The following is a 13,310-nucleotide window of genomic DNA, read 5'->3' as shown; positions in this document are numbered from 1 at the left end:
CTTACTATATGCCAAACACTGTTCTAAGCGCTGGAGTAGATACAAGGTAATCAGGTTTTCCCACATGTGTCTCACACTTTTAATCCCCATTTTACAGATGAGGTAACTGAGGCAAAGAGAAGTTAAGTGACTTGCCCAAGGTCACACAGCAAACAAGTGGTGGAGCCAGGATTGGAACCCACATCCTCTGACTCCCAAGCCCTAGCTGTTTCCACTAAGCCCATTTGCTCTCTCTCATAGGGATGACAAGATAACTTAATTTGTACTTAGGGTTGAATTTTAAAGAACAAATTAGAAGAGCCACTTAAATGTCAGAAATGTAGCTTATTTACCTCGTTATTACAAACAGAGGTGAAAATAACACAGTAGCAGAAAATGTTGCCTGACAGGTAAACTGATACAAACCTGAGTGCAAAAATTCCACACCACTATTGCTACCACCTTATTTCAGTGGTCCTTTGCTTTTAGCTCAACATGAGCAAAACTGAACTCAGCATCTTCCCTACTAAATCCTCTCCTTTCTCTTTCTTTCTCTATCACGGTAAACAGCATCACCATCTTCTCCACCACTGGGGCCCACAACCTTGGCTTTACTCTTGACTTCTCTCTCCTTTCTATCTGCATATTCAGTCACCAAATCCTTTTGGTTATTTCATCACAAAATCTCCAGAATCCACCCCATCCTCTCCATACTTTCATATCCCAACTTGACTACTGCATGTCTCCTTGCAAACCTCCTATCCATACTTAACTCTGCTGCCCAGATCATTGTCTTGAATAGGTCTCTCCACTCCTCAAAATCCTCTAATGGTTGTCCATTCTCCTCATCAAGCAGTGACTCCTGACCATTGGCTTTAAGGCACCGGATCTCTGCTCCCTATTTATACTCATTTCTCTCCCACTACAAGTCAGCCCACATGCTTTTTTCCTCTCAAGCCAACCTACTCACTGTGCCTTGTTCTCATTTTTCTTTCTGTTGACCTCTTGCTCAGGCTCTCCTGCCTGCCTGGAACTCTCTCCTTCTTCACATCAGGCAGAGCACTATTCTCCCCACCTTCAAGACACTCCTAAAAATCACATATCTTCCAAAAGGCTTTCCCTGATTATAGCTCATCTCCTACCCTGTTTCCTCCCCTACTGCCACCTCAACACTTCTGCAACATCTACGCATCTGAGTCCCCACCATCCCCACCACCCGTATAATTTAGGTACATTTCTTCCAACTCTGTTGCTTCCCTTGTCACTACCCTAGATTATTGTAAGGTCCTAGAGATCAGAGATGCACCTACTCACGGCATCATATTATCCCAAGTATGCAGTGAACACGTACTTTTGTGAATATGACACAATGTGTAAAACAACTTTAATTGCAGGTTGTAATGAACATTAAAGAAACATGAAGAAAATACCTTTGCTAACTAACACAAAAGGGGTGTGTTTGTGTGTGTGTGTGTATATGAGTGAGAGAGAGAGAGAGAGAATGAATTTGTCCAAGGCAAGGAAAATGCCTGGGAACATAACACCATTAAGTCTATGGACAATTAGAATTCATTACAAGTTGTTTTAAAGGTTGCCCTTTTCAAAAATACATCTTCAATTTATGGGGAGATACTCCTGAAATTGAAACACATTTTTAGTAATAATTCCCCTAATTAAAATGAACTACCTCGTAAATATGAATAAACAAGTTCTACACAGAAAGTATGATTCCTATTTTACATACCCAGGGATAATAAAGTTGCTAGCCAGTTCAAAATCTGAACAGATGGAGCTCACACTTTACCTTAAAAGCAAACAATTTTAGGCAGTCATTGACAACTGGTGAGAAACGAAGTCATTAACTGATTCTGTGGCAATTCAGAGAGCTGGAGGACTAAGAAAAGGAAAGGTTCTTTGACTGGGATGCCACCTTCAAACTGAATGAACCGAACACCAAATTAACAGTCTCCTTCAATAGAGGTTAGTTATGCTATCGGTCACTTAGTCCAGTGGCAAGAAAGAGTCAATTACCTGTTTCTGCATAAGGGTCAGTTTGTTCCCCAGTGAAGCAGAGGAGTTACAAAAGAATCAGTGTTTTGGGGTCTGCTGAACCATGCACCCATTAGGCCCGCTTATAATTTCTACTGAAGTTATTGCACTCCAGTAATCCAAGTGGAAACCAGGGGGCTGGTGAACTGATTACAAGAATTCTTCCGGACAGTCTGGCAACCCTAAGTTCCTTTGGCTCAACTGTATTGTAAAGAGGTTTCCTACTGCAAATGATTAATTCAGAGGCTTCCCACCAGCTTGGCTTCCCTTTGCCTAATAGCCTTCACCTCCCAATACACCCCAAAAGATCCCTTCTTCTGCAGTGAGCCCCAACTGCTTTCTAGTCAATGCCTTTTGAAAGGGCTAAGCAGTCTATGTAGGCTAAATATTAGTATTGCAAGTAAGGAGCTGGCTAACTGTGCACAGCTGCAAGTAATTTGCATTACCTGGTCTTGGGATTTCTTTTTCTTCTTCTTCTTGCCCCAACACCCTGAACTCTCAGCATCCTTGCCATTGGCATCTCCACACAGTAATCCATCAAGCTCATCCGTTCCCATCTGCTGTCCCTGAGATGTTTCTGCTGCAAGCCGGTAAGAGAGATTCCTCAAAATGCACACACAGTTTTCAACGGTCTAACGAATAATGACAAAATGGAAAGAGGATAAAGAAATTTTAAAAAAATTAAACTGTCAGCTCTGTAAGCAAAAATTAATATTTTCAGACATTTATCTGAAGATGCTATACACTGCTAAGTTTCAAATTGCTCCCTTGACAGCTACAGTTGAAGATGGAGTGCAAGTGACAAGGTTTAATTTTTTTTTTCCAGAAAGTAACTTGCTCCATTATGTATTTTCATAAGCAATTGTGAGAGAGATTAAACCTGCATTTCACTTTCAAAGGTGGCGTTACAGAGAGTGAGAGCTATCCATGCTTGAGAGTGTGGCTGAAAAGACGTTTGCATCACTGACATACTCTCCAGTGTGTGCTATGTAAAGATAGTTTTCAGGCGTTTTTGAGACTGCCTCTTGGTACTCAATCTTTGTTGAGCCTCCACTCAGAGATCAATCCTTCACATGATTGCAGTCCACCACCACTGATCTGTCTGCTGAGGTGGTCTTCCCACAGTTCACCACTATATCACCGTGATTGAGATTGTATCTCACTATATCTATTAAATCTTTTATTCTATTCATCTTGCTTGTGCTGTCTTTCTGTTCACCACACAGCAGCTGCTTGGGTAACTGCCTGCCTATATTTCTCTGAAAGCCACCTATCAATTTTAGATGGTGCTGGTGAGGCAGAGGGAGAGAAGGTAGGAGAAGAGAAGGAGGAGAAAGTGTTACAGGCTGTCAGGGACTCTGCCTCCTTTTCTGCCTCATTTGCTTCAGTGAGGTCCCACGGCTTTGAACCTGTTAGCGAAAATCTGGGCCAGGAGCTGTCTTGAAAGAGTTGAAAGAAGGAAGACTCCACCCCTGTAGTCCCAGTAGAGAAGTAGCCAGAAGGAATGTGGCAGCTGGTAGTTTTGTCTTTGACATCTATTCCTGGCTACTGGGCTTTCAGCAGTTCTTCCTGGGCACCTGGGTCGTTTTTAGTCCTTTCTTTCTATTAGGAAGGGCTAATTTGGAACCTGTCTGCCAAGGACTCTACCATATGTTACACATCTAACAAAATGTCCCAATTACAGCAGTACTGCCGCCAAGCTTATACGGAGTCTATCATCTGCCAAGGGCCTTAAAGAGAAAGCTCATCTTCAGGAATATCCTTGCTGTAAAACCTTGAGGATACTTATAATGCATCCACTAAGTCAGGGAAAAGGATGGCAGACTTTTTACCCCCATGTAGGGAACACTATTGGAAGACGACTGTCTTATTGAGCTTTTGTCTTCTGATAATAGAACATATTAATACATGATTCTTCCACCCCTGGAGGTGTGAATTAATATCAAGGTGTGACGGAGCACATTGATTTTCAGAAGAGCCACTTCAGTGGAACAAACCCTTAGGGTACTAATTTTTTTCCCTATTAAATTGAATAAGACACCTGTTGCTTTGCTTAAATTATTTATCTAGGATATTCTGGACCTAATTATCCTATCAATTACAATTAGGACGGATAGTATGGCTGTGAAGATATAATGCAGGAACTGCTTGCTGATGACTCGGGCTCTTTGCTTGTTTCACATTAAAATAGCATGATGTCTAATCTTCACTGTATCATTTGGATATTTCTTATTGGTAATACAATGGCAAATTAATGCATGCAATATGGAGAGAAACCTTAAAACCACACTGGCTGTGGTGAGTTAACACAAACAAGAGAAAGCTTATACTAGGGTTTCCGGTTAGCAGCTCAGAAAGTTTGATGAGCTCAGATAAACTGAGAGTATTCATCAACACTAAGAGCCACTGTCAACTTTTAGCCCCTAGAGTTAATAACAGGTTGTGTAAAAATATCAATGTTATGTGCACATCCTCCTATTTTGCAACAATATCTGATGACTGTGGTTTTGCTTTAAGGAGTTCAGATTCAAATGTAGATTCATTGCATCTCACAGGAGTGGCTCCTAATCCAATGGTAGTAAGTAGAGTTTAGTTCCTTTGGGATATTTACTGAAGTCAGTTAGTCCATGCCCCACATGGGGCTCAAGTCTGTTTCTGACCTGCTTAACTTGTATCCATCACAGTGCTTATAATTTTGCTTGACACATAGTAAGCACTTACCAAATACCGTAATGATAATTATTATAGAACTACTTTACAGGGGTATCTGAAAGGTGTGCAAACTTACAGCTTGCTCATGGATAATAAATCTTTGAGGAATTTTCCAAATAGGAGGATCTGCCGTCCGTAGAGTTGGACTGGCTTCATTGGTACCCCTCAAAGATATCTGCCCTGTTAAAGCAGAGTTAGGCTTGCGATGACAAATACACAGTGTTACCACAATATACCGCAATACAGTCTTCTAGATTGTAAGCTCATTTTAGGCAGGGGATGCTAGTTCTTAGCTTAGTACTAGCGCTTTGTACAGTGATCTGCACTCAGTAAAGTCTCAATAGAGCTTGATTGAATATCCTTTCAGTAATCCAAAACATTAGATCTGTTGATAATTTAACTTGAAGAAACCATGCTCAAAGTAACCGACGGCTACAACTTTAAGCTAATTAGAAACTTGGGGTTTGTTCATCTCACAGGGCTATTGGTCGCTGGGTTAGAAGACTGGAACGGTTGTGAGGGAAGCTCAGAAGAAAAGCTATAGAGACTGAGGCTCATATGTCTGATCTTGAATGACCCCAGGAGTAAGTTAAAAATATAAATGGAATAGAAGCCAAAAAAGAAACTGAAAAGGGAAAAATGCACTACTGTTTATGTGACTCCAATCTAGGAAGGCCTTCTGTGGAGAAATCACTTCCGAAAATGGAAATGTATAAAGATGTAAAAGACTGAAGAATGTGAAAGTTTAAATTACTAAACATCTTGAACTAGTGCCTCATTTTCATTAGCACCATATTTATCTCATCCTCCCTTCACCCCACCTTCCCAAGAAGAAACAATTCCCGTTCTTTTCTCTGGTGCCATTATTGCCTAATGTTTCTCTTTTGCAGAAGATGAAGACAAACCTTGCTATCAATTTCACTGCTCCCAAGAGCAGACTGAATCACATAGAGCAAAGCATCAGTAAGTCCGTCACACTCCCTCATTCTTCTGCGGGCCTCTTCTCCAGCAGAACTGACATTCCTGAAAGACAGAATCCAAAGTCACCATTATTTCATCATTGTCATTAATTGAAAGGATCTCAACACTCCCCCATTGGTATCAAAGGTTTTTTTTTTGTTGTTCCCCTTTTCAGCCAGTGTATCACAGGCTCTGATCTGCGAGCAGTATGAAAGGATGACCAAAGGTTCAATAAACCCACCTAAGGAGGCAAGAGAGATGAAGACAGAAAAGCTACTGAATGCCAAGATGGATTGGAGAATTCCTATTAGGTAACTTTTGTTAGTTAGATGGACTATGGGATATTCTAAGACTATCAAGAGATTTTTTTTTTCTCATTTATCATACAAGAAAAAGGGATCTACATCATACCACAGAGAACAAATTCCACTGAGATAGTACAGGGAACATAGTAAGCACTTAACAAATCTAAAAAATCCAGAAGTTTTGAAGTTAGATTAACCAAGGAAGGGAAGGAAAATACATGTGTATTTATATATACAAACATGTATATATATATATACACACACACATGTCTATGGATGAATATATGTGCAATTTTTAGAGAGTTTCACAATTTTACACACACACACACACACACACACACACACACACACACACACACACACACAGAGAGAGAGAGAGCCTAATTTGAGATTCATCTGGTTTAGTAATGTGGGAAGAGGGAAGGGTGTGACCAATCTAGTCTTTCAGGTTCATCACAGCTAATCAGAAATGGGAAGAGTAAAACTTTTCCCAGACTTCAGGACATGGCAGCAGTCACATTATTTTTTTAATCTGATGGGAAACCATCACTAGTAGAGCACTACTTTCCCCATCTGCAAAGCCCTAGTGAAATAAGTCCTCTTTCAGGTAGTCTCCCTGATTAAATGTTCATCACTGTTTTCTCCTTTTTGCTCCACTTATATGCTTGAATCTTTACCCTCAAGCACTTTGTCATCCAGCCTTCCATGTTCTCCCAACAGAACGTCATACATATCTTTTAAACTTAGTTGCTTAGTTTATCAATAAATAGTATTGACTGATGTCTAATGAATACATTGACTAAAATAAATCTGATATTAATAAATACCATTACTACTATATGATAAGCAGCAACTTCAATCAAAGTCTGTGCCTCAGTTTTCTTACCTGTAAAATGGGACTTCAATCAAAGTCTGTGCCTCAGTTTCCTTACCTGTAAAATGGAATTAAATCCTACTCCCTCTTACTTAAACCATGAGCCCCATCTGGAACAGGGATTGTTGTGTCTGACTTGACTTGAATTTACCCCGGGGCTAAGTACAGTGCTTGGCATGTAGTAAGTGCTTAACAGATGACATTATTATTTATTGAGCACTTGTTTTTAAGTAGCATTTGTTAAGTGCTTACCATACGCCAGGAACTGTACTAAGCACTGGGGTAGGTACAACCTAATCAGGCACTGTACTAAGCACTGGAGTAGACACAAACTAATCAGGTTGGACACAGTACATGTCCCAGGTGTGGCCTGTGATTTTAATCCCCATTTTTCAGATGAGGTAACCAAGGTACAGAGAAGTCAAGTGACTTGCCTAAGATCACACAGCAGACAAGTGGTACAGCTGGGATTATTCATTCATTCATTCATTCAATCATATTTATTGAGCATTTACTGTGTGCAGAGCACTGTACTAAGCGCTTGGGAAGTACAAGGTGGCAACATATAGAGATGGTCTCTACTCAACAGCAAGCTCACAGTCTAGAAGGGGGAGGGATTAGAAGGGATCTAGAATCTAGAAGGGATTATGATCCAGGTCCTTTTGACTCCCAGGCTGATGCTCTATCCACCAGGCCATGCAGAGGTCATGGGTTCGAATCCTGGCTCTGCCCCTGGTCGGCTGTGTGACCTTGGGCAAGTCACTTAACTTCTCTGGGCCCCAGTTCCCTCATCTGTAAAATGGGGATAAAGATTGTGAGCCCCATTTGGGACAACCTGATCACCCTGTAACCTCCCCCGCGCTTAGAACAGTGCTTTGCACATAGTAAGCGCTTAACAAATGCCATCATTACTATTATTATTACTGTGTGCAGGGCACTGAATGGAGTGCTTGGGAAAGTACATTATAACAGAGTTGGTAGGCAGGATCCCTGCCCACAAGAAGTTTACAGTCTAGAGAGGAAGAAGGACACAAAATTATGGCTAGGGGAAATGGTAGAATGTAAGGATACGTACATAAGCGCTGTGAGACTGAGGGTGGGGTAAATGCCAAGTGTTTAAGGGGTACAGATCCAAGTATATAGGTGGCACAGAGCAGAGAGGGTAGAGAAAATGAGGGCTTTTTGAGGGAAGGCTTCTTTTGTAGGAAAATCCACAGGAGCTGAGTTCGAGAGACAATTACGATTTAGATCGCTTTAGATTCACAGTTTAGATCTTGACCAATAACATTAAATTCAATGAATTGCTACTGTTTATTGAGTTCTTGTGTGCAAAGCATGGTATTGAGTGCTTAGAGCGAACACTAGAATCATTAGGCATGATCCCGCCTACAAAGAATTTACCATCATGGAAATACTACTGAGATTTCTATTTTAGAGTACAAAATGCTATAAATTGCCACAGTCAAAATAATGGCCAAGTGAATCTTACATCACTCTGATTTATAATCCGGTCTGGTTATATCCTTTCTGTTGATGGCCACATGGAAGAGCTGCCTCAAATGATCATAGCTAATAAGTTACCTGCCTTTTGGTGTTAGATTATGTGTTTATGAGTCTTGCAGAGCAAGATGTGGCATTTTCAACTGTATTATTAATGGAGATTGTTAAAGCATTATCCTCTGGTTTATTAATGCTGATTATGAGAACAACTCTTCCTGCTTTCACTTTAATTCATCACCTCATTCCTCGTAAACATACTTGTCATAATTTATCAGCTTATCTACTGCCGAGAAATGCAATTATGCCTTGATAATGTTAGATTTTCTCCCTTAGCCACTTTTATATCCCATTAGGTACACGTTCCTCAACATGAGTATTTCTCCCCGATGAAGATTTCTTGAGCACTAGAAGAGTTCCTTTCATGGAGAAAGAGCAAGTAAAGTTAGAACAACAGCATTTGAAAGCCCCAGAGAAGCAGGTGATTGCAAGACAGATCAAAGCAGGGAGAGGTTTAAGGCAGAGAAACGAATAAGGAGGCTGCTACTGCAGTCCAGTGGACATTTATTAGTCAGCATAGGCACCAGTTTTCAGGGGCTGTTGGGTTAGCTCCTCAGAGAAAGAAGTCCAGGTGAGAATTGGGGGGGACGGTGTAGGTTTTTATCGCTGAAAGCACCACATGCCACTGATGCTCTTCTGGCAGGTGGAGGGAGAGTACATAAGGAAAGAGCCCCGCATGGGACAACCTGATCACTTGTAACCTCTCCAGCGCTTAGAACAGTGCTTTGCACATAGTAAGCGCTTAATAAATGCCATTAAAAAAAAAGAGAGAGCTGAACTGAGAAAGGAAGCTAAGGAAGATGCTGTCTACTCCTATGAGCCTGATCCCGTTTCAGGAGGTGGGATTGGGGCACAGAACTAGCTAAGTACAGGCCCCAAATAGAAGCATTCAGATCAAATGGCTAGCCTGGATTTTCCTAGCTGAGTTCTTCATGCTAAAGGGAACTGGAAATAGTCGAGCCTGGTACACTTCTGCCCCAACCAAAGTGAATATGACAGGAGATACACTGCCTGTTTATTGCACTATACAGAAGGCCAATATAGTTACAAGTCCACTGCAGTCTGCAACTATACATCAGTTCAGCCTTGGTCTGAGAAACCTGAGCTAGTTCAGATGCTCCTTGATTAAATCACCTCTTCCAAACTGTTCCATCACTAAATAGCCTGTAAGACATCATGATTAGTAAAAACAAACTTCCATCTCACCTGTTCAAAGCACCTCCACAAAACAACCAACACCACACTCCAGGTTGTCATGCCTATATCATCTTGTCTGAGTAGGAGGGGTGAGGAAGAAAAGAAACAGGTCTTGTTCCTCCTCTAGCTCCTTGTGGGCAGGGCTCATGCCTACAAACTCTATTGTACTGTACTCTCCCAAGTGCTTTATACAGTGTTTTGCGCACAGTAAGTGCTCAGTAAATACTACTGATTGATTAATAGTCTTAGACGCATTTTTTTTCAGTTCCAGTAATACTGCTGGCTTGTTGCCATCTGCCATTCACTCATAGCTTGCCCTGAACTCCAGATGCCTGCTCACTAGAACAGCTATTGCATCTTCCTTTGCTTCTTGCTACTGTTCCATCTGCCAGAGAGGGTTACACCATATTTTTCATGTCTTTTAGCAAACCATCCCTCTAGCATAGACAGGTCAGAAGTTGAAGAGACGCAACACTTGGACGGCCACCTTAGAATAAAATAAATTCTGGTCCTCCTCAACTCTACTTGCTCTCCTGGATTTAGTCAGAGAAACCCAAGACTGGAAAGCTCTAGAGAAGCCAATTAATCAATGTCATTTGCTGAACACTTATTCAGTCTAGGACACTTTATTAAGCAGAAAGGAGAACTCAATAGAGATAGTGAAAACAATCCCTGCCCTCAAGAAGTTTACAACCTAGTAGAAAGTCATCTAAAAGTCAGCCCTCCATCCCGCAACACATTTCCATTTAATAATTCACTCACATTCAAATGCTTTTAAAAAACCTTTAAATACAATAAATGTTCCCTTAAGACTAAAGACTGAAGCGTTCTCTTGTCACGATACACTTTGCAAAGAGCTTGCTCTTAGATGTGTGTTATCAGCACACAGATGGTGGTGTCCTCATAACCAACAGTAATTAATATTTAATTGTCTCAATTCTCCTAGGGCTCATGTTACTTTTCTGGCATAAGTTACATGCCTTCAGAGACACATTCTTTTTTACCAGGTTAGTAGGGCTTCATTTAATGACCTCCTGTGGCTTGCTTTAATGTTCCAAGGGTTTTGGAACTGATCTCCTGCAGACACTAAAGAGTCCCTTACAACTACTACTGCCCTGAAACAGTGACATAAGATAAGGGAATAGTTTAAGCACTGGGGTAAATCTGGGGTGCTGAGAAGCTGCTGGATGCACAGCACTGAAATATATGCTTGGAAAGAAGATGGGACAATCCAATAAAATCACGGCCTTTGGCCGTGAAACTTTTGTGCTATGAATGACTGGGAAAACACATAAAAAAGGAACCAATAAAAAGCACCGATGTCCCCTGGGAGTCTAATGTGGGGCATCTATTACCCCCTTCTCCTCCTTCCTACTTAGAATTGCACCTCCCCCTCAAAAAACTGGGGAGCCAGAAGCTACTGAAATGTGTCCTGTCGGCTTTCCTGCTTTATGTGGAAAGAGAGGAATTGGTTGCTAAGAGAGAAACAGTGGTAGACATACCAGCCTGGCAATAGGTGATCAAGAATGGGAAAAAGAGGGATCATGAAGATCTCGAGAGCAAGAGGTGGTATGGAAATAGCCCCAGAAATGCAAAAACCCAGATGAGGACATTCTTTATGTGAAGCTGCAATGGGGAAGGGACTGTGCATCCCATACTGATCTCTTCAGTGTCCCTTGCAAGCATGGGTAAATTCTTACCACTGGAAATACCCTCTTCGGAACATATGTCTTGGAATTTATAACATTCCAAGAGTGAAGGGCATGGAGATTAAAATAAATCTGGCTGTAGCATTGTTTTGCTATTTCATTCCCTGTTATTTTTGGGTAATAATAATTATGGTATTTGTTAAGCGCTTCCCATGGGCCAGGCACTTACTAAGCGCTGAGGTGGATACAAGCAAATCAGGTTGGACACAGTCCCTGTCCCATGCGGCGTTCACAGTCTCAATCCCCATTTTACAGATGAGGTAACTAAGGCCCAGAGAAGTAAAGTGACTTCCCCAAGGTCACACAGCAGATAAGTGGTGGAACTGTGATTAGAATCCCTGATCTTCTGACTCCCAGGCATGTGCTCTATCTACTATACTATGCTGATTACTATCACTTCAAGGGTTGAGGTGAAGAGAGAAGAAGAAAAGAGAAGAAAGAAGTGTCTGGGTTGGAGGCAATAGAAGACAATGGAGAAAAATGAAGATGGGAGAGTAATTAGGGTTAGAATGTTAATGAAGGGGGGGGAAGTGCGCTAAAAGGAGAGCAATTGGTGAATCTATGTGAAGCAAATTGGATGGATTGGATTATTCTTTTTTTCCCTTCTCTGATTATTCCATTGTGTATTCAATGCTTCTTGGAAGGATGATAATATCAACTGGCTATACTGCTCTAGGCATTCTTCATTCCTTGACTTGCCTCAGCTTACAGATCTCAGAGGTAAGAAACATGGAATACTTCACCCCATATGGACCTCTGCCATAGTTTCTGATTCTGTGCTATTGTGAAGCATTGTGGTAGTTTTGGTGGGTCTGCATATGTTGATTGTCTTACTGCTGTCATTTAGAACACTGCTGCCTGAGGTCAGGGGCTCTGAATAGGTGTTCAAATGGAAACATGAGGCCAATCTGTCTCAATTATCTCCCTGGAAATTGGATCTAGCACTAGAAAATAGTAATAAACCCTGGTATCAGTTCCTTTGTGAGCCTACTACGCAAGTTCCTATAGGTGACATTCTGCTCTATCTGATTCGGTAACAGCCATCCTTTTAATCTGTTCCAGTTGTAAGTGAGCAAGAGAGGTCAAGAACAAATGACATGTAATCATACTACATGACCAATGCAATGACACTGCTAGAGAACAGAAATAAGAACCTGTAAGTTTTCTTTATGTTTCAGGAGAAAATGAACCAGTCCTACATTTCAAATATGTTATGGAAATAAATACGTCCTCCAAATTCTCAGGGGGTTCTGATCAAGGGAAAGAAAACTGCTTCCCTCAAAAAGACTGTGAATGGCCTGATCCTCTAGGAATATCATTTTTTCTTAATAGTTGTGTAAGACCCCTGAATGACACAGTACACAGTACAATATTCATTTCTCCTCTGTAAAATGGGGATGAAGATTGTGAGCCCGACATGGGACAACCTGATCACCTTGTAACCTCCCCAGCGCTTACAACAGTGCTTTGCACATAGTAAGTGCTTAATAAATGCCATTATTATTATTATTTGAAATAATCATATTTGCAGGAAGAATAATTTGCTACCTACAGCAACCTAGCCAATAACTTCACAAATATACAACCATAGAAGGTATCAAGCTAATGGATCAGAACAGACTGATGGGGCTTCCTACTCTGCAGAACTAACATTTGTTGGGAGTAAATTAACCCCCAATTAGCAATTATAAGTGTTTGCCCCAAATATGCTCAGACAAAATGTAACCCTAGATGGAACAGTGTTGTCTATATTCAAGTCTAGACAGTGGTATTAATAAGAATTATGAAGGGAAGGGGGTGATTCAATCAGTCGATCCTTTCATTTTGCCTCTTGGTGGGCCTGCTACTCCAGAATAGAATCTTTGTGCGAACATAGCTACTTTCCAGTAATAAGTTACCTTTAGGGAAAAGTAATTAGTTGGTGGCATTCATTAACTCCAGGTAATGTGCCAACTACACAATATCTTC

The 13,310-nt window shown here is 41.1% G+C and overlaps 1 protein-coding gene across 3 annotated transcripts in view; it reads right to left on the bottom strand.

Moving 5' to 3' along the window:
- CTNND2 (catenin delta 2) overlaps positions 1–13,310 on the bottom strand; it is a 483,758-nt gene that overhangs the window by 79,357 nt on the left and 391,091 nt on the right. For all 3 annotated transcript variants that reach the window (XM_038770310.1, XM_038770311.1, XM_038770312.1), the window contains 2 exons: positions 5,646–5,763; positions 2,475–2,660 (listed from right to left, as the gene is read on the bottom strand). In XM_038770310.1, the coding sequence (XP_038626238.1) occupies positions 2,475–2,660; positions 5,646–5,763 (304 nt within the window). The remainder of the gene's footprint in view (positions 1–2,474; positions 2,661–5,645; positions 5,764–13,310) is intronic.

This window comes from Tachyglossus aculeatus, chromosome X3 (assembly GCF_015852505.1).
Source record: "Tachyglossus aculeatus isolate mTacAcu1 chromosome X3, mTacAcu1.pri, whole genome shotgun sequence".
Classification (NCBI taxonomy): Eukaryota; Metazoa; Chordata; class Mammalia; order Monotremata; family Tachyglossidae; genus Tachyglossus; species Tachyglossus aculeatus.
Note: the sequence above shows the minus strand (reverse complement) of the source record. Positions and strands in the feature narration are given on the sequence as shown.